General features: G+C 46.9%; 1 protein-coding gene across 1 annotated transcript in view; it reads right to left on the reverse strand.

Annotated features, from left to right (window-relative positions):
• The window catches only part of LOC119396681 (centrosomal protein of 97 kDa), a 140,121-nt gene that overhangs the window by 9,364 nt on the left and 111,213 nt on the right, over window positions 1–19,544 (reverse strand). Inside the window, exons 10-14 of the mRNA XM_037663982.2 lie at window positions 6,642–6,840; window positions 5,199–5,267; window positions 2,853–3,072; window positions 2,049–2,165; window positions 352–670 (exon numbers count right to left, since the gene is read on the reverse strand). Of these exons, the coding sequence (XP_037519910.1) occupies window positions 352–670; window positions 2,049–2,165; window positions 2,853–3,072; window positions 5,199–5,267; window positions 6,642–6,840 (924 nt within the window). The remainder of the gene's footprint in view (window positions 1–351; window positions 671–2,048; window positions 2,166–2,852; window positions 3,073–5,198; window positions 5,268–6,641; window positions 6,841–19,544) is intronic.

Genomic DNA, 19,544 nt, shown 5'->3' on the forward strand with positions numbered 1-19,544 from the left:
GGGTACGTGGGTTCGAATCCCACCTCGTGAAGAATTTCTTTCCGTCTCTCTTGTTTCTCTCTTTACATCTTTCTTTCCATCTCTCTGTTTCTCTCTTTCTTTCTTTCTCTCTCTCTCTGTACTCGTTCTCAGAGTTACTAGAGGCAACACCGTAGCGGTGAGTAGTGGGATTTGCCAACATCTCCTATATACTGAGGTGTTGGTATCGCCCATATTCTGTGGCACATACCCGTTCATGATGATGATAGCTTTCGGGCACGGTCACACACTTTACGCCAAGCTAGAACAGCTTCGCTGTTAAAAGTGTCGCAGGGCCCCTTTAAACTTCTACCCTGCCCATGGCATACTTACCGGGGAGGCTGCGGAGGAGTAGGATGTGGAGGCTAGCGGGCAGGCAGCTGAGACGGACGACGATCGCTGAGTCTTTCGCGGCGACGCGGTGGCGACCGTGGCGTAGGGCGAGCGGCCCGCAGGCGTGCGGAAGCTGGCGCTCCGGCTCAGGCCCCCGTCGGAGGGGCTGCGCTGGTGCAGCCGGCTTGACGACGCCGGCGCCGTCGGTGTGGTGCCCCCGGCGCAGCCTTCGAAGCTGCGCGTGGACGGTATGCCGCCACTGGCAGCGAACGAGGGAGGCTCCGTCCTCTTGGAAGACACCTTGCGGACGGGGATGGCCCTGCAGCCGGGTAGAGGACCGTTCGTTTGTCAGCGGATCGCTATTGCGGAGAGATCCCCCCTCCCCTCCCCCCGGAACACTTTCTGTTCCAGCACTTATGATTCCGACACTTTCTAGATGCGTGATGTCATAGTGTTATCTCTCCCACTATGAACCGTACTTTGGCAGGCACAATGCTTGACCTCTCTGTGTGAAGACGCTTAGTCGGTCTACAAGCAACACATGATGCCTGGAATCATAGGCCACGTGGGAGGGCTGAGCTTTAGGATGGGCATCCTGTCCTAATGGACAGGATGCCCATCCTCTGTTGAGGGGAATCCTTAGTCCTCCGCAGAGGAGGACTAAGCATTAATGTTGACCACATGGGGTACTTTAACGTGTACCTAAAGCCAAGTACAGAGGTGTTTCTGGCATTTCACCCCCATCGAATTGCGACCGCTGTGGGCGGGAATCAAAGCTGCGTCCTCAAGCTTAGCAGCACAGCACCGTATCCGCTACCCTCCACGGTGGTCTAGTATATAGTTATGGTTCTCGACTGTTAACCCGAAGGTCGCGGGATCGAATCCCGGTAGCCGTAGCCCTCCACTACGGTGTCCCTAATCATATTGTGTTTTTGGGATGTAAAACCCCGACAGTTATTATTATGTACCGTATCCACTCAAGCATCGATCCTGCCTACTGATGCTTTCATGGATGGCGTGCATCAACTTGTGAAGGACACATGTAGTGCACAGCAGCCGCGGACCAAGTTCCCATATAAAACTTTTTGTGCGATGCCCTAAAGCGCCTGTAATAGATTTTTAAACACGATAGTCTTTCTTGGGATACTTAAACGCAGAAATTTTGGTCTGCCTGTCCTTCTGTCTGTTACACGATTCAGCCACCCGGCCAAAGTTTAAGCACTTGCTGAATGCCCAGCCATCTTGAACTGGTAGCTGCATTCATACTTGTGAACACTGTCGATCAAAAAGCAAATATTAAGCATATCTGAGGCGCAACATCAAGACGTAAGTATTAGGTGGTGTGTTCTTTTACTAGAAAATACATAGATGCGCAATTCTAAAGACCCTAGTGTTTCTTAGGCTGCGCTGAAAATGCTAGTGTTTCTTAGGCAGCGCTGAAACAGCGCAGAAACGGCCAGCAGGAGACTATCGTCTTTCGACGACATTTGCAGCGTAGTACGAAGATATGCGATTAATTTTTTTCTTGGCTAAAGAGACACAGATGTGCAACACCCGTCATGAGTTAAGCATGATCGAGGCGGAAATCATGACACTCCTTTTCGTCTTAATGATTATTTATTAGCCAATGTGATAATAAATGGCATAATGCAGAACGCAAGCGCGAAGTTTGCCCCTGTTCAAATGAAGCGACTCACCGAGGAGATGTCCTGCCGTAAGAGGACTTTCCGTAGTTGTGCAAAATTGGCGATCCGTCGGAACGAAATTCCGGAACGGATCGCGTCATGATGTCATCCTTGCGGGAACGCCTTTGTCTAGAAAGAGAAAAAGATCTTAAAGGTCACCTGATGCGCCTTCTCACACGCACGATAGCAAGCGTGCACATTACATGTACAGACAAGTTAACAAGTTACAAAACTCTGGTGCGGTCCACCAGGGGAGTATAGCTGAAAATTTATTTCGGGGCTGAAAGCATTGTTCTACCTCTTTTAAGTATGTTCGCGCGCCTGTATATGTATATATATATAGTTATATATAAAAACACAAAATGTAAAAATTTCGGGGGGAGGGGGGTGGAAGTATTGAACCCCCGAAACCCCAGCTGGCTATCCCAATTCGGTTCACTAAACATCTCTTTTAGAACTTACTCCTGAGGATAGGTCTCTCCAGGACACGAGCTCCACGAAAAATGCGAATTCCTGCTTTGTTAACGTATGCCCCTACCAATTTGCCGCAGGTGACTGAAGAGGTATACCATAAACTACAGCAGGGCTACATAATTCTTTGATTAGAGTTCATGTCCACATAGCTAAGTGCGAGTTGAGCATTTTCGCAATCTTCGATCGTGCCCTGACAATTTTTCCCACGACAGCACTTGTATGAAGAATCATATCATCCAGCGACGTCATCAAGGGTCATTTCCATCACCTGTATACTATAGACTACAATAGCCTACATGCATGAAACACGCAATAATGGCATTGGGATATAGTGCCAATTACCTGCTCCTCTCGTTTCCAACGGCGTCGGAGGAGACTCTCTCGATGGTGACGGGGCTATGGGGGTCCATGACAGACCGGGTCAGTTCGGCGCCCAGCATCTCGGAGGCGTCGCCCAGCTGGCACTGAGTCTGCGACCTCGATGGCCCCTCGTCCGAGTGCGCCAGCAGGTCCGGAAACGGGTCGAACACCGAAGAGCCACGCTCGTCCTCGCTCGTGGAGACTGCACGTAACATCCACTCTGTGACTCGTCACTGTATACGACCCTTCGAGCAGTAGAGGAGCGCATCACCTGCTGTGGTGAATGATATATAGTATACCGCTACATCGTGCGTTGTAGTATAGCCGATAATAATGACAGATAAGTAGTCAAAGATGGAAGCAATACATTCTGCGTCCTCATCAGCTGGGATTAAGTCCCGCAATGGGATTCAGTGACGAAGACGACACGACGATTCACACGACGCAGTGAGGCCTCCAGTCACGTTTGGAGTTGACGTCATCATTGTTCATCTCTGGCGTAGTGCCGACTAGTTTCGTGACTTTACCTATATAATGGCGATCCACAGTAATTATTTATTAAACTTGGTGCCAAAAGCACGGCCACGCAGGAACACACAGACACGACGGGCGTCTATGTCTTCCAAAAGCACGGATAGTCGACTGGCGTCTGTGTTCCAAAAATGCGGACAGCGTTGTGTCCATCTTCTTCTGTTGTCCTGTTGCTTTTTGCGCTGTTCTTTGAAGTTGATCTATGTGTTCCTGCATTATCATGTTTTTAGCGTCACGTTTATCCATACTAAGCATGTACCAACTAGTCAAACAGCGAGTACTACTACAGTCATTCAATTTCACTTTGCATGCATTGTGACATAAGTGTGCCCAATGGTAACTAATTGTGATCGTGCATCGTTAACTTTCGTGCGTACACGTTAAAAGGCTAGCCTGCTGGAGAAGCGATACACAGACCCTGCGCTAAAGGTAAACTTGGGTGAAAACGAGCTGAAGTGATAAGATTAAAAGAGCAAGAGACAAATCTGTCAGTAACGATGAACGTTGGTCAATCGTCATACGTTGTGCGAAACTATAGCACGGTACTATCGAAGTCGGCAATGCAAGCTCTGCAAAGCTCAACGTACAATTTTCGCTTTGCAGAGTTTGGTATAGCTCATAATTGCAGATCCAAGAGCAGTGAACTTGATACGCTGGAGCGAGCTTTAAGTTGTAAACACAGGTTTCACCAAGGTAACATTCTGCAGCGCCAACAAGAAGAAAAAAAACCTAATTACAGCGTCGACTCGTGACTTGCGAAAGTTACTCGAAAAGAACGCAATATATCGAATAATGCCGGCCAGGGAGTAGAAGCACAATTGCTACAGTTTACAAACACGTAATCTTGTCTTGGTCCTATTTTTCACGTAGTAACATTTCTCTCTGTCACACACACACATTCGCGCAGCGAACGAACAATGTGCTTGCTTTGTGCACCAATGTGTTATTGATGCAAATGTCACTGCTTTTCGAAAAGCGCTACCAACGAATGACTGAGGCAAGTATTTTCGTTTTCGCAAACACGCAACACCCCAACTATTTTTCTATATCACTCAAGCTGGTTTGGCGTTAAGAGGACACTAAAGGGAAAAACAATTTTTATCGGATAAGTAAATTACTCTTCCGTAATACCCAAAATCACCGCGCTTCCCGCGAGAGGATGCTTGGTAAGCGAGAAAGCGCACAAAAAGAAAAGGCGGTTGGCGACGGCACCTCGAAGTTCCAGCACCAGTCGCCGTGACGTCATAGATTTTGACGGCGCCTACTAAGGCCTACGTAGTCTATCGTCGGTAAAAATAATGTAAATAATGCCTTCTGGGGGGAGCCATAGACTTAAAATACCAAGTTTCAGGAAATTTCGTTGGCCAATGTGGCCAAAATACGAAAAAAAAACCCACTTTGAAATCTGTGACGTCACCATCGGAGATTTCGGCGGGAAATTTAAAAGTGAAACTTTTGACATTCGTTTTCTCGTTTATTAATAAACCTATGGTGGTGAAATTAACGACACCAGTGCTTTCGGGGTATAATTTATCAGTCTAAAGTAATTTCCTGTTTCACTTTAGTGTCCATTCAACCTCAACGACGCGCACTGTTGTAACTGCTTCATAAGAACTTGTTGTTGGGCGAGTTGGCGAGTACATAACATCTTAATTTCTGCACTAAGAAAGACGAACACATGAGAGGAGACAGGACAGGCGCTTAGATTCCTGTCCTGTCTTATCTCATATGTTTGTCTTTCTTAGAGCAAAAATCAAGATGTTATGCAACTGCTTCGTCGCAAAAGCCTTCACTTACAGTCAGACCATTTGTCCTTGGCAAGGCATGCCTGTCTTGACGACGGCAGTCTTCCGACGGCGCTCTTGGCTGCGAGCGAGAGAAGAGAAAGAAAGAAAGCTGAACAAGAATTAATAGATGGCGCACGAAAAGGCGCCACCTGTACTCCCTTCGTGCGCGAGAGAAAAGATCAGCAGCGCGAAATTCGCCTTATCCGCCGCGAAATCATTTTCGACGGAAAGCTTTCGCCGTGCTGGTAAGGACACACAACAATGCGCCTGTGGTACTGCTGCTGAGAGGTACAGGCACGCGCAAAAGTAAAAGGAGTAAGCTTAACTTCTTCTTCTTCTTTTTTTTTTCAAACCACGAGTAAGGTTACACAGAGTAAAAATACGTGCGACAACACGCGCCTGCACTGCAATCCCCATGGCCCTGACACTCTTGTCTTAAAGAATTACTGGCCACGCCAATGGCGTCTATGACTTAATTGGCAGAACAGTTGCCATCTTCAATTATTGTTGCATGAAGAACGAGCCAGAGGCACCTATATGTCGAATAATAATAATAATAATAATAATAATAATAATAATAATAATAATAATAATAATAATAATAATAATAATAATAATAATAATAATAAGTGTTGCAGTTTAACATCCCCAAACCACGATATGTTTGTGAGAGACCCCCCAATGAACGGTTCCGCAAATTCCAACCCCCTGGGGTTCTTTAATATGCACCTAAATCTAAGTACATGGGCCTCTAGCGTTTTGCCTCCATCGAAATGCGACATCGATATGTCGAAAGAAGGTGCCAGGGATACCTTATCCCACCTCCTCCGAAGATGAAATCTTTCCAATCGAGAAAAAAATAAATAATAAATACACATTAGGTATAAGCACAGGAAGACGAGCTGTCGTCGGATCGCGTGCGAGGAGCTCAACGAAGCGTTTCGTTTCCGAAGGCATATTGGGGTATGAGAGCAGTGACTTTCAATGAATGAATGAACTTTTATTTAGACAGTGAGTTGCTGCTAAAGGTGGGAGGGTCTCTTATTCCAGGAACCCTCTGGCCTGGATCGATCGATATATATATATATATATATATATATATATATATATATATATATATATATATATATATATATATATATAATGGGTACAATTCCGTATCATAGACAACAAGAGCGCTTTGCGTGTCTCTGTCTCAATGCGTGCGTTTATCTTCGCTTAAATACCGTGAATACCCAGCAGTTACCCCGGCTGTGCACTGTTAAAAATAAAAAGAAGTGGTTCCAACAAATACACTTCTTGCCACAAAAGATTAACTATAACGTCTAGAATTGACACACTGCAGAAAACAACGAAAAAGTTCACCCACCACTCGGTCAATCCTCTGCATCAGGTATGTTCCATGCTCAGAGGACAACAACAACAACAACAACGACAACACTGGATCACTCACGCCGGCGGTTCCCAGACGGCGTGTGCTGCTGCTGGTGATGGTGGTGGTGCCTCGAGTTGTCTTGCACAGGTCCTGCAGCGGCGGCCGCGGCGGCGCTAGCCGCCGCAGCCGCGGGCGACATCTCGTGCAGCAGCTGCTCCCGGTGCTGGCGTTGCATCCGAAGGATGCGGGAGATGCGCTCCTCGTCCTCAGACTCCATCTGCACGAGACCAGAGGCGCGCTTTGAGAGAGGGACCACGCACGTGCGCGCACTTTCCTCGCGTTGACACCGTACATCAAGTAACTAACAGTGAACAATCCACCACACAACTCGTTAGGAATGTTATGGATAACCACCGTTTACGATCGTCTAGGGATGGGCGAATATTCGGGCGTTTCGGATATTCGAACGAATATTACAGTATTCGAGTTCGCTTCGATACGAATTTAGATTATTCGAAATTTCGAAGTATTCGAAATGAACGAATATATGTATACATTTGACCGCACATAACCCCCTGTAAAGGTGGTTTCACTGCAGCGTCTAGTTGCTGTGCCGTGAAACAACCCATCCAGGAAAAATCTGCACTGCCGCGAAGCCACACTTCAAGGTTAAATGTACATATATTTTTTTAAAGCTTAAGAGCGTGTTATATGGGCTTATATGCGCTAAGTATAGTAATTTTTAAATTGTAACGTATTGCACCACTTATAACTTGCACCCTACTGCTATTCAAATCTTGATACTATTCAAGGCTGCTTCATTTCAAACCAAAAAATGACATTCACTCATACCTAGTTCCAATCCTAAAAAATATTGTGCAAGGGTCATGACAAAAATGCTCATTTTTTCTTAATAATATGCGGTAATTACTATTGGAATTATTCGATTCGAAATTATTCGATCAAATCACTATTCGCTTCGGATTCGCTTCGAACCTCAAATTCACTATTCGCCCATCCCTACAATCGTCCTAATCATTGTTACGACGAATAAAGCATCGTCACGATTGTCATAAACACCGCTGTCTAATAGGACCACTCGGTGACGGAGGCTTCTCTCAGCGAACTGCAATGACCAATGCGCCTCGTCAACCTGAACCACCACATTATGCGAGCTTATAATTTCACATCATCTTACGTAACCTTTCCACAAACAACTGCTGCGTTCACATTTGCTTCTGCCTTTTTTTGGATGAGACATTTTGCGTTACTCTTAGACAACGAACTGTTATCTGTTCTACGTATGCAGAACGACGTTCCAAGCTCCACACGTTCCTACAAGCGCTCCATCCATAGGTGTATCTACCGGGGAGGAAGGGAAGGGAAGCGTCAGCCCCCCCTCCCCCCCCCCCCCTTCCACACTTTCGACAATGGTCATTGTCGGCTGCAGACTGGAAAACTAACAAGTGAGGCAAAGTTTTACTTGAACGTAGCAATCACGTAATTATGTAATAAAATTTGTCCTACGAATCCGCTATGACGGCTGTCCTCCGTGTTTCATGACCATGCACTGTAGGCTCTCTGCGGTGCGGGCTGCCTATGCGACGCCTTCGCGCCTTGCGCTCGAGCATTGCAGAGGAGGCTACCGCTCAGCAGGGGCGCTATAACATTACGGCAATCTGTCATGATTCTATTTTGTTCTGCCTGGCCTGAAATTTAAGTAATCGCCAACGCGAATACGGGCGGGAACCAGTAAACGTTTTATAGCCCGATCAAATGCTCTTCCTGTTTCAGGAAATTTAGTTTCTTTGAAAAGGAACAGCAACGCCGCTGCTCCATAAACTTCCCTGAGAAATCCTTTATCCACCGCTGCACACATGTCACGGAACGATACGGCATCTCGTGCAGCCCGAAATGTAGTTTCTCCGCAACGCACGCGTGTGCTGGGAGAAGCCGCAACGCGAGAACAGCCGGGCACGCGCACGGTCTCAATTAGCCGCACAAAGCCTGCGATGACTTCGAATGGCGTAGTTTCAGAAAGCGTATTCTGGCCTTAAGTCAAGTGTACTTGACGCGGCCGAAAGGAGATAGAACCGCTAGCGGTGCACTTGTTTGATTGGCATTCGTGTGTTCGTCACAATTCGATGCGACACAGCGGAGTATACATGGTCATCGCAATTACGCTGCGAAAGGCTGGTCCTTGACCAGACGCACTGTTGACCAAAACCAAACAGGGTCACTTTCATTTATCTTCTGTTAACTCGCGTTGGAGAACGCACGGCGTTCTGATGGCGTCCGAATACCGCTATGCATAATGAATACCATTAGGTTATGCCTTCGGACCATTAAGATAAAATAAATGCAACGCAATGAAAATGTGCAGCTGTCTATGCTGCGCACACATAAGAATGCGCGGTGAGAAAGCAAATTCACTCCGTAGCGTAGTCTGGGTTTATTTGGAAAAGAACATGTACGTTGTCCAATCTATGTAAAGCTGGCTCTTCCACATCAAAAGTAAGTATGAGGTGAAGCCCACCGCTCAATTACCGTCATTCTGCAACATATATTTATGGCGCTCGTGTACCCAAAGATCACCGTTATTCACAAGTACATGTTATTTATTACGACAAATGCTGAATAATCCTTCTGGTTAGATACTGCGGAATAAGGCCCCGATGTTGAGGGGTTTTCACGTGGCTCATCCTATGATAAATTCAAATATTAATACCGATGCTTCACCGCAATGCACACAACCGATGCGGGCAGTGTGGCATAATCTTGAACCTACGCGACCACCAATGGTGACACTTTAATAACAATATCTGGGGTTTAACGTCCCAGAACCACGATATGATTATGAGGGACGCCGTTGTGGAGGGCTCCGGAAATTTCGACCATCTGGTGTTCTTTAAACACGGGCCTCTAGCAATTCGCCTTCATCGAAATGCGACCGCCGCGGCCGGGATCGAACCCGCGACCTTCGGGTCAGCAGACGAGCACCGTAACCGCTGCACCACCGCGGTGGACCAATGATAGCACTTTGATGTATCTATCCCGTTATTCAACAAATACTAAATCGTTGGACTATATATTTTCCTATTCTAAGGCAGTTCTACAATCTCTCCTATCAGCTTCGCCGCAAAACCCCCATGAACTGGTGTCAGAGATAACAATATACGATTATGTGGCGGACAGATACGATTAAGCGCAAGTTCGGAGTCAATACATTACGCACCACGCATTCCGGGGCTGACTGTGAACTTCTAGCCACATTTTGCGACCGTATATAGACCAGGATTTTCATCGCTTGTAGCGGCCAGCCATCTTTGGGCTAGTATAGGCGGGTCAGGTGGTACGAACGACCAACGACGGTGCGCGGCCTGTTCTTATCGTGTAATTGCCGTTAGCATGGGGGGAGGGGTTAGGGCGGGGGGGGGGGCAAGTCAGTTACATACCTTTACTAAGTCTTACAATTGTACCGTCAATTTTTAAAGTTATGGTGAGGCGGGTTTATTATTTATTTATTTATTTTTTACTATAGCGGAGGCTGAGGACCCCCGATGTCGCATTCCAAGAGGTGTTTACTTCTTGCCTTTGCCCACGGAAATTCGGGTATCAAAGGCAGGCCGTTCTGAGAAGCACGTCGACATCGCTTCATTTTTATTTTTGCATCCATTGCGAAGCCTGCTTTCTTTTTTTCGGAATCGGACAATATGGGGGGTTGGGGGGTGGGGGCACTAGAACATGTAACATGAACAGTGAATCCGGCGGTTTCGACCGGGCGTGATTTACACTTCTTGATAAGTCCCTCAGACGCTGACACGAGCACATGCGCAGGGTACCTAGCGTTTTTTAGCCGAACAACCTGTTGCTGAAAGCTATCATGACATTTGCGTATGAAGGACTTCTTGAGGGCGGACTGTTCGTAGCACTGGCATTCTTAATGATCTTAGAATGACCAGAAGTGTAGTCAAGCAGCGATTTTTTGGAACGCGGGGAGAAACACCAGCAAACATGGTCACGTTGTAGAAACAAATGCAGGTCCAAAAACTGCGAGGAATTATTTTTGGGTAATTCACAGGTGAAATTCAGCCCAAACTTGAATATCTTTATGGGATTAATGTCGTAAAAGGGGGCACAATCTTTCCAGAAAAGAATCGGGGAATGGTCAACGCAGCGAAAGATTCTTAACACCAGATCGCGCACTTCGCAGTCTACAAGCCGATCAACATCACTCAGAAAAATATCGCTTAAAACAGGTGCCGACATGGCTTGCACGTGACGTCACAGACAGGTTCTCTGCGCTGGTTCACCAACATGGCGGCTACCGTGACCTTTTTATCTCATTAGAGTGTCATTTCAGCGGAGGGCAGCCAGTCGTTCCCTCCCGGCGCGTTGTTTTGTGCTCTCCCCGCTTTCTTCTGTTCGCCAGCTGCGCCAAGGGGGAACACAAAGAATTGGAGGGGGCACCGGAACTAATCTGATGTCACCGTTTCTTGCTCCGCGCCTTCGAGCAAGAGTTCACCCTGCGTCTCAACGAGTTGGTTCGCCAAGATGGCGGCCACTGTGACGTCGGTGCAAGCTATGTATACACATCGGACTTTTGTATACACGGCCTGCCTTCCCATGTTACAAAGGTCGACTTCAGGTAGTAGCTCAATAGCTCCTCAACGGAAACCAGGCTACTGCTAACAAATGCAACTTCCGGTGATGCAACATTTTACAGATTTAATCAACTGGACATGTGGGAAAGAATAAAGTAACTCTGCGTGTGCTTGTTGTGAACGCGTTGTGTCGCGAACTATAAGTGCTTGTTGTGAACGCGGCTCCGAGAGGAAATGGTTCTGTGAAGAGAGGCAGGGAGAAGAGGAAGGTAGGGAGGACAACCAGGTGGTAGTATCCGGTATGCTACCCTGCACTGATGTGAGGCCGGAATAGGGTATTAGAAAGGGAGACAGAAAGAAGGCTGTGTTATAGCCTATGAGGAACAATGTGTTCGCATCAAAACCAGTTCAGGGTCGACATCCGGATACGTGTGTACCTATAGTGTCCGCATAAGTTGCGCTTCTCCTCAAATCCAATGCTTCGACCCGTACTGTACGTACGTACAAGTATATACCAGCTTCGACGAACGCACATCGAGCTTACTATTCACATGCCAATGTTGCTTAACGGGACACCAAGCGTTTGCCCATTCCTTCTGCTGCTTCTACGAGACAATGTAAAAGTGAACGCGTTATTTCAGATTATACAGCCTGCTTATGTTATAAGTTTACAGCGTACAGTCGGACTGTTGCGAGCGTTTAAGATTGGTAAATAAATAAATTATAACCACGGGTTCAAACTTCTGTAGTTGTAAGAAGTAAAACAATTAAGCGGGGCTTTTAGTGTAGCGACGATTGACAAGCGAAGCGTCGTTCTAAACGAGCGAATACACCACATCGTCTGACATCGAACCTTGCTACCCTTGATTTATATCTTATAATAACGGCGCCGAACCGAATGCAGCACCGAGAGATTAAAAAGCCCTGCATGAGATAGCGTCTTACTGCATGGGATAGCGCATGCGTAGTGCGCGTTATCCCGCGCTGGTAGTGTATAGGGGTACGCAGTGACATTTTGTTGAGACAGTGAAAAACCGCGCTTTTACTCCGACCAGAAGCGCAGTGTAAGCGGAGAAAGATCATCATATAACACAGTGACTTATGTTGACGTCACGTGAATACCCCACACACATTGGCAGCGTTCCGTGTAGCCTGACAGAGCGATGCGACAAAAAAAAAGCGGTTCAGAGCCACAACAGGTGGCTCTGAAATGCTATCGATGTGCAATTTCCCGTGCCGCTACGTGTATATAAAGTGCTTTTGAAAATCGCTAGTTTTCGTATGTATAAAACCGCGTTAAAAGAATGGTGCTTCGGCGCCGTATCTCGTTCCACTTGACATCCCGAACTGCTCTGAAAATTCTTTACTCGTTAAAAAGAAATTGTCGATGCTGTAATACTTCCTCAAACAAGATTTTCAACAAAATATTTATTTAGCTCAAGCCGCAAGAAGTTGGTGCAGAATGTTATCGATGTGCACTTTCCCATGTCACTAAGTGTATATAACGAAGTGCTTTTGGAAATCGCCAGTTTTCGTATATGTATAAAATCGCGTTAAAAGAAATGTACGTGTCTCTGGGAACAAAGACAAAAACCGCATTCCGTTAACTTTCGCGGCCGACTGTACGCCACGAACGCGACCCGCCCAGGCGATGGCGTTGCGCTGCCAAGGAAGAGGCACGGGCTCGATTCCTAGAGAAATGCAAAAACACGTTCGTGTGCTTTGATCTATAGTTGCCCGTCAAAGAAAGCACGACGTGCAGAAAATTGATCAAGGACACCCCACTATACGACATGCGCCGTAATCGCATATAGCGTGCTTTTGGCAAGTAAAACCCCACAATTTGATTTTGTGAACGCTAGTACGCGAGCGCGGGATTCTTCTGTCTGCAAGCAGCGTTGTCGTCAGCCTGTGAGGGGCGCCGACGTTGGCGCACGCACCGAGCCAAGACACGGAAAAAAGGAGGCAGGGAGGACAGTTTCCGTGGACGATAAGATATAGGCGCGCCTCCTTAATCAGTCAACACCTCCTACCGTCTATTCCCATCGCAGCTTGCTTGCACAAGCGCGGCGTATATCGTGCGCCATGCGCTCGCGACCTCCGAACGACACAGCCCAAGCAGTGTTCGCGAAACCCGCGGAGACGTGGGCTCCATATTCTACGAGCTATTGAAATCTCCATGTCCTATGAGCTACGGAAGTCTGGGATAACCAAATTCGTTGCAGGGCTGGTCAGCTGATATTTATAACGGAATACTTCAAAGCCCAGCTTCAAAGCGGGACATAAAGAGCCGGCGAACACAAGACATTAATCAGAGCTAGTAAATACTACGACCCCCCCCCCCCTCTTCATTCCTCCCGTTATTTTGCATCCAAAAGTGAACAGCTTAACTCTACTATACTTAGTCACAGAAAAAAAAAAAACATTTAACTCTAATACTGACATTTTACAATGGAGCATGACCTACATGGATCTTGACCATGGAGTCTGACCATGGAACGTGACCTACATTTCCAGATTTAAAAGTCCAACCTAGGTTTGGAAGCCAATGCTTAAGTTTAAAAAAAAAAAAAAACCGTTCCACCACGACCACCACCTGCCGCTGTAGGTTTAATGGATGTGAGGTACCGCTGCTCAGTGCAGGTCACGGGTGCGAACCCCGGCAGCCGCCAGCAATAGTGGGCGCAATGCAAATTTCTCTCATAGCTGCAGGCTGTGCTCCTTGCGATGAAAAGCCTTCCAATTTAGTTCTTTCTTTAATGGAACGCGTGTGTTTGAACAGACAACCAGTAATGCTCCTGTCAGGGCGGAACGGCGAAACTCTATTACCCCTGCGGTAAGGGTACGTTTGGCTATAGTTCGTTTGCTAGAAAAATAACAGCCACGGTTTAAACACCCAAGGAGAGCATTAGTCCTTAAAGGAAAACTAAAGTGAAACATTGAGTCAGTTTAGACAAACAAGTTATTCTTTCAGAACATTATTGTCATTAGCTGAGCAATCCTAGGTTAATTACCAGGAGTGGTAATGAAGGGAAAATTTTCATGTTTGGATTTCGCGCCGGAACTTCAGCATGTGAACGTCAGTGCGACGTCACGAATTTCGGTCTTTTTGCGTATTTTGGCCACATTGCTTCTGGCTGAGTTACATTGTGTGCCTCGTATATTACTTTTAGCGACGAACTATTACCAAGGTCCTAGCAGATGCCGTCAAAATTCATGACGTCACGGCGAGCTGGTGCGCAAATATCAAGGCGGCGTCGTCACCCGTATTTTCTTTTTGCGCGTTTACCAAGCGTCTTCTCGTGGTAAAAGTGATATTTTTGGCATTGTGAAATTGTAATTTACTAATACGACGAGAAAAAAAATTTTCTCTCTCTCTTTAGTGTCCCTTTAACGCAGGGGTCTCAAACTCACCTCAGCTAGCGGGCCGCATTCACGAAACCTATACTCCGTTTTATACATAGAGTTTCCTACAATACTTACTAGAGGGAACTCTGGCGCTAGTGTCTATGGGAGCTGCAATGCATCGCGCTTCAGCCAGCATGGGAATCATGGGTAGTACACAGATTTGTCTAAACTTCGTTCTTTCGGCTCCGTTTGGCTCCTCTTCGCCTATCCGCTTTGTCGCAAAACGAAGTTCAGCAAAAATCAGCAGTTCCACTTCACCGCTTTAACTTCTTTAGGCTCACCGATTCAAATCTGGTCACGAAGTTCACAACGATCCATTCTTTTATCCGAAAGAAAACGAAAACATAGCAATAAACAAAGCCACAAGTGCGTTCGAAGCCCACAAGCACGAAGACTAGGCAAATCCGTGTACTACCCATCATTCCCATGGTGGCTGAACGATCGCAGCGCCAGAGTTCCCTCTAGGTCATTTTAGGAAACTCTATGGTTTTATACACGAGGTGCAAAGCACCGGAAGCTGTGCAACAAGTTCGGCCAGCAAAATTTGTAAGTCCGCGCCTCTCGCGCTTGACTTCCGTCGTTGTAAACGTGGCCTCCGCGATTGGCTCCGGCTGCGCACTACCGGGACTGATCACGGAGGCCACGATACGAAAAAAAAAAGAGAGAGAGACGCTATAAGAGACCCCGAACAACCTATTGACAACCGCATAAATAAAACGAGGTTTGTTAATCTCTAAGGCACAAAGCATCATCACTTATTCCTCAGTCTAAAAATGAAAAAAAAAAAGAGAATCACATTACGGGTGGTAATATTTGTTGAACTATTTATTGGTGCGAACGCATCTACAGCAAAAAGTCTCACTAGTTTCCCCAGCGTTGCACCTGATGTATAAAACGGAGTATAGTCTTCCGATGGGCCGGGACGATGATGAAAGATGGAGCGGAGGGGGGGGGGGTGCAGCTTGAGCAACATGTCAGCTGCCATTCGAAAGAAGGCCTATTTCCATATCTGCTATATGGGTCAGTGTTGAAAGGGATTCAGCGTCAGGTTTCGAGGAACATATCGATATTGATATCCAGAATGACTGAATATCTGGATGCTCATTCTGAAATACGGAGTTTTTGTTCCACGGTTATGTTTTCATACATGGCGACCGGATAGGATGCCTCACGAAGAGGATGCTTGAGACCAGTCACGTCTGTGTAGCTCATGAACTAAGAAAAAAAAATTAAGAACAAAAAGGGACGAAGACAGTCATGCAGGAGGCGGGCCACGTGTTTGATACCCTTGCTTTAACGTCTTTAACCTGTCCCTGTTCTTGCACTATGATATAGTAAGCACGAATTTCAACTCAAGCGACGTAGCAGCTACCACGCGCGACCAGCGCGGGAGGCCCAAGAGCTGTGCATTGATTTTCGAAGACCGCGACTGACAGCGTTCTGAAGATCGGAGAGAAGCCAAACAGAGAGAACAAGGTCGTCCGAGAATCTCCGCGCTCCGCTGAACCGCGCCACGAAGCCCGCGTCTCGAGGCCGGAAAAGACAGCGCGCGCAAAGCTCTATCTATACGCTTGGGAATACGCCTTCGAGAGTATATGTGCGGCAAGCTTCTAGACCCGACAGGCAATGAAGCCAAGGGAAGTATAGGGGACGTTATTTATAGTAATTATGATCTAAATGGGAACAAATTAAAGTGAACGAAAAGACAACTTGCCGCCAGCAGGAACCGAACCTGCAACCTTCGAATAACGCGTCCGATGCTCTATACAAAAATGGCGGTCGTCCTTCCGTCCACTGTATCGGGTATATCTGTGCAATTTAAACCTGGGAGTCAGGGGCGTAGCCAGAAATTTTTTTCGGGGGTGGGAGGGTGAAGGGGGGGGGATTCATCCATACCTTATGTATGTTCGTGCGTGCATTTGTATGTGTGCGTCTATATATACGCAAGCAAAACTGAAAATTTTCAGGAGGGGGGGGGGGGTTCTAGACCGCGGCGGGTCTAGAACGCCTTACTGCAAGTACAGGTGCGAAGTACTCACTACGTCATAATTCACCATTTTGCGAAATAACCACTATACGCAATACGCGCACCTACGTAGCTGCACGCCATGTTGAAGATGTGGCTGATGATGATGATAAGTGATTATTGCTGAGCCCTTTGTGACATATGCGGGCAGTTTTAACTTATCCACTCGTTGCACACCTCATGGGTGTGGTGCCTATAGTGTACTTTTTTTACAGCAAAAGCAGTTATGAAATCACAACAGCCGTTTATGATGCCGTAGTTGTCCGCCGCCGCCGGTGTCCGTAACAGCTATCGCGAAAAAATAAGGAAAAAAAATAAATGAGAAAAAAACAACAAGAATCGGATTAGAATACGGGCCCTCTGCGTGGCAGTCGAGTATTCTACCACAGAGCCACGCCAGTGCTTAAAATTCCTTCGCAAAATTTCCTATACACGCGTCATGTCGGGCAAGAAATCACGCTAACATGTGTAATATAGCGTGGTAGAAGGGTTTCCAGGCATCACACAACACGAATTGCGTAACGAGTGGGTCGTTTAATGCTTCCAACCCATTACAGAGGGCTCAGTCATATAATTCTTCGTCATCAGCCATAGCATCAACAAAGTCCACATAATGCCTCACAGATGTGTAGCGGGTACCCGCTGCTCCGCAGAATGACGAATAATGGCGTAGTGGGTGCCTCACTATATATTTCACAAAAATTATGATGCTTTATGGCGCAGTGGGTACCTTGCAAGTGTACTTGCGTTAGTTACTATAACAGAGTTTACAACGGGCTCTATAGAAAAGCCGCTCTTCCAGCTTTCGCTGTGACTGTGCCCCGTGTTCAGCGCAGACCTGGTGCTTTTAGGAATGGGAGGAGAGATCTGAGAACGAGAGTGTTTGTTTTTATGAAAGCCTTACACGAAAGCAGACCTACATATTTCCAGATGAGGTTGAGGTATAGGGAAAGAAAGGTACTTCCGCAGCCTTACGAGGGAGCATCACCGCTCAATGGCTTTGGCAAACATGGGACGAGGAACGTGGCAATCAGTTAAAAGTGTGCTAGCTCCGTTCCTCTAAAATGATGGCTGCACGACAAAATGAAAGTACACAGCAGTGGAGAGTGCGACTCACTCGTGCTAACCATACGTTCCCCGAAATGACTGACCGCGCAGACAGACACAAATTGTCAACGTTAAAAAAAAAGAAAGGCAAGCTAAAGAGGCGTTCATTACACCCATAATGGGGATGCTCGGCGTTCTGTAGCTATCAAAATCCTATGTATACTGATACCCATCTGAGATACAGGCTCACAAAACTCATGCCAGACTCCCCGACTCTCGCAACGCCATTTTGCTCTTCTTCCCGAGAACAATCTCACACGGCGCCGATTGACGCTCGCCTTGAGGATCTGCACCTCTGGTTGCGTAACTTGTTTGTCCGGCCGGCTCACCATGAAAGGACACCGCCGAGAAAAGTTCAGAGCGCCGCGTCGCGATCGGCTAAACTTGAAAGGTGTTACGTTCGGTGCGTCGGAATCGCGAATCCAACCCAGTGCCGCCGGGCATACCGTGACAGGTTTTTCCTAATGGGGGAGAGGTACCCCCCCCCCAACATGCGAGAGGTGCCGGGTTCGATTCCCAGTGCTGCGGCCGTGGGCAGGTTCCGCCGCAGAAACCTGCTGCGCCTAATCGCTTCACGTGCAAAATTGACAAAAGTTATAGTGTCCTCTCGCTTGTGAAACACCTACTTTCGGGAAATCGGCAGTCGTGTCAATCAATTAACCTCGCGCTGTCATTGTAAATCTTGTTGCCTGGAGCTTCGACCTTTTGACCATACACTGTTCTAAATGTACCAGGAGCGCATAACCTATGTATAGACGACGATTATTAAAGACACAAAACAACGCCACACACACACACACACACACGCACACACACACACACACACACACACACACACACACACACACACACACACACACACACACACACACACACACACACACACACACACACACACACACACACACACACACACACATATATATATATATATATATTATATGGCGTCCTACTTATCACATGTCCTCAAACCTGCAGAGTGCTTGAAAGAGCGCCTGTATTTTGTAATTAAAATATCCTTCATGCGCGACCAATGAGTCCCTAAATTCGACACGGCACGATGCGTTCGCTGTTCACACAGACTCACGTGCGCGCACACACTAGTCAAGCGAGTTCTCTCTCTCTCTCTTTTTTTCTTTACAGGAAATCTAGCGGGCAGCGCCTATTTGTGCAAAAGAAGCTGGTCGTCCATTTTTTTGTCCGCCAGAGTTGTGCAAGCTGTTTTTTTTTTTCCCGTAACGAGGGAGCACCGACCGACTGCCAAGACGTACTTTTTTTTCCTTCTTCTTTTAACCTGACCATCGACATTATGCGCTATGGTTCAGTTGTATCGATTAAACCGCGAGGTGTAGGGGATGTCGTACCTTATCAGCGATGCTTGATGAAGATAATGATCAAACATTGAGAAATATGACCAGCATGTTTATCTATTCCAATTGTTCGAAGCATTCTGGCTCATGCGCTCAGCGAGGGCAAACTGACCACGTACTCTAGCGAGGCTAATTCAATGAGAGCCCTCGCTTCCTGAACTGAGGCCAACGTAAACACAAAAATGTATTCAGAAAAATGTATTCGCAACATGCCTGCAGTTTCTCGATCTCCGTCCTTGCAGCGAATACTCGGCGCAGCTTTTGTTGTACGATAGTGCTGTGTGCTCTGATCAGATAACACTGGTTATCGGCTGTCGTGACGGATGAGTCATGATGCTTCATTCCTCCACTGATAAAATATCGATTCTCTCACGCGCACATGTGATGCTTTGTCAGGCTGGGGCTATATGATAAGACAATAAAATGATCGCAGTCGTTGCTCAGCATTCTTGTCTTCTTGGTCGAT

Source organism: Rhipicephalus sanguineus, chromosome 6, assembly GCF_013339695.2.
Source record: "Rhipicephalus sanguineus isolate Rsan-2018 chromosome 6, BIME_Rsan_1.4, whole genome shotgun sequence".
Classification (NCBI taxonomy): domain Eukaryota; kingdom Metazoa; phylum Arthropoda; class Arachnida; order Ixodida; family Ixodidae; genus Rhipicephalus; species Rhipicephalus sanguineus.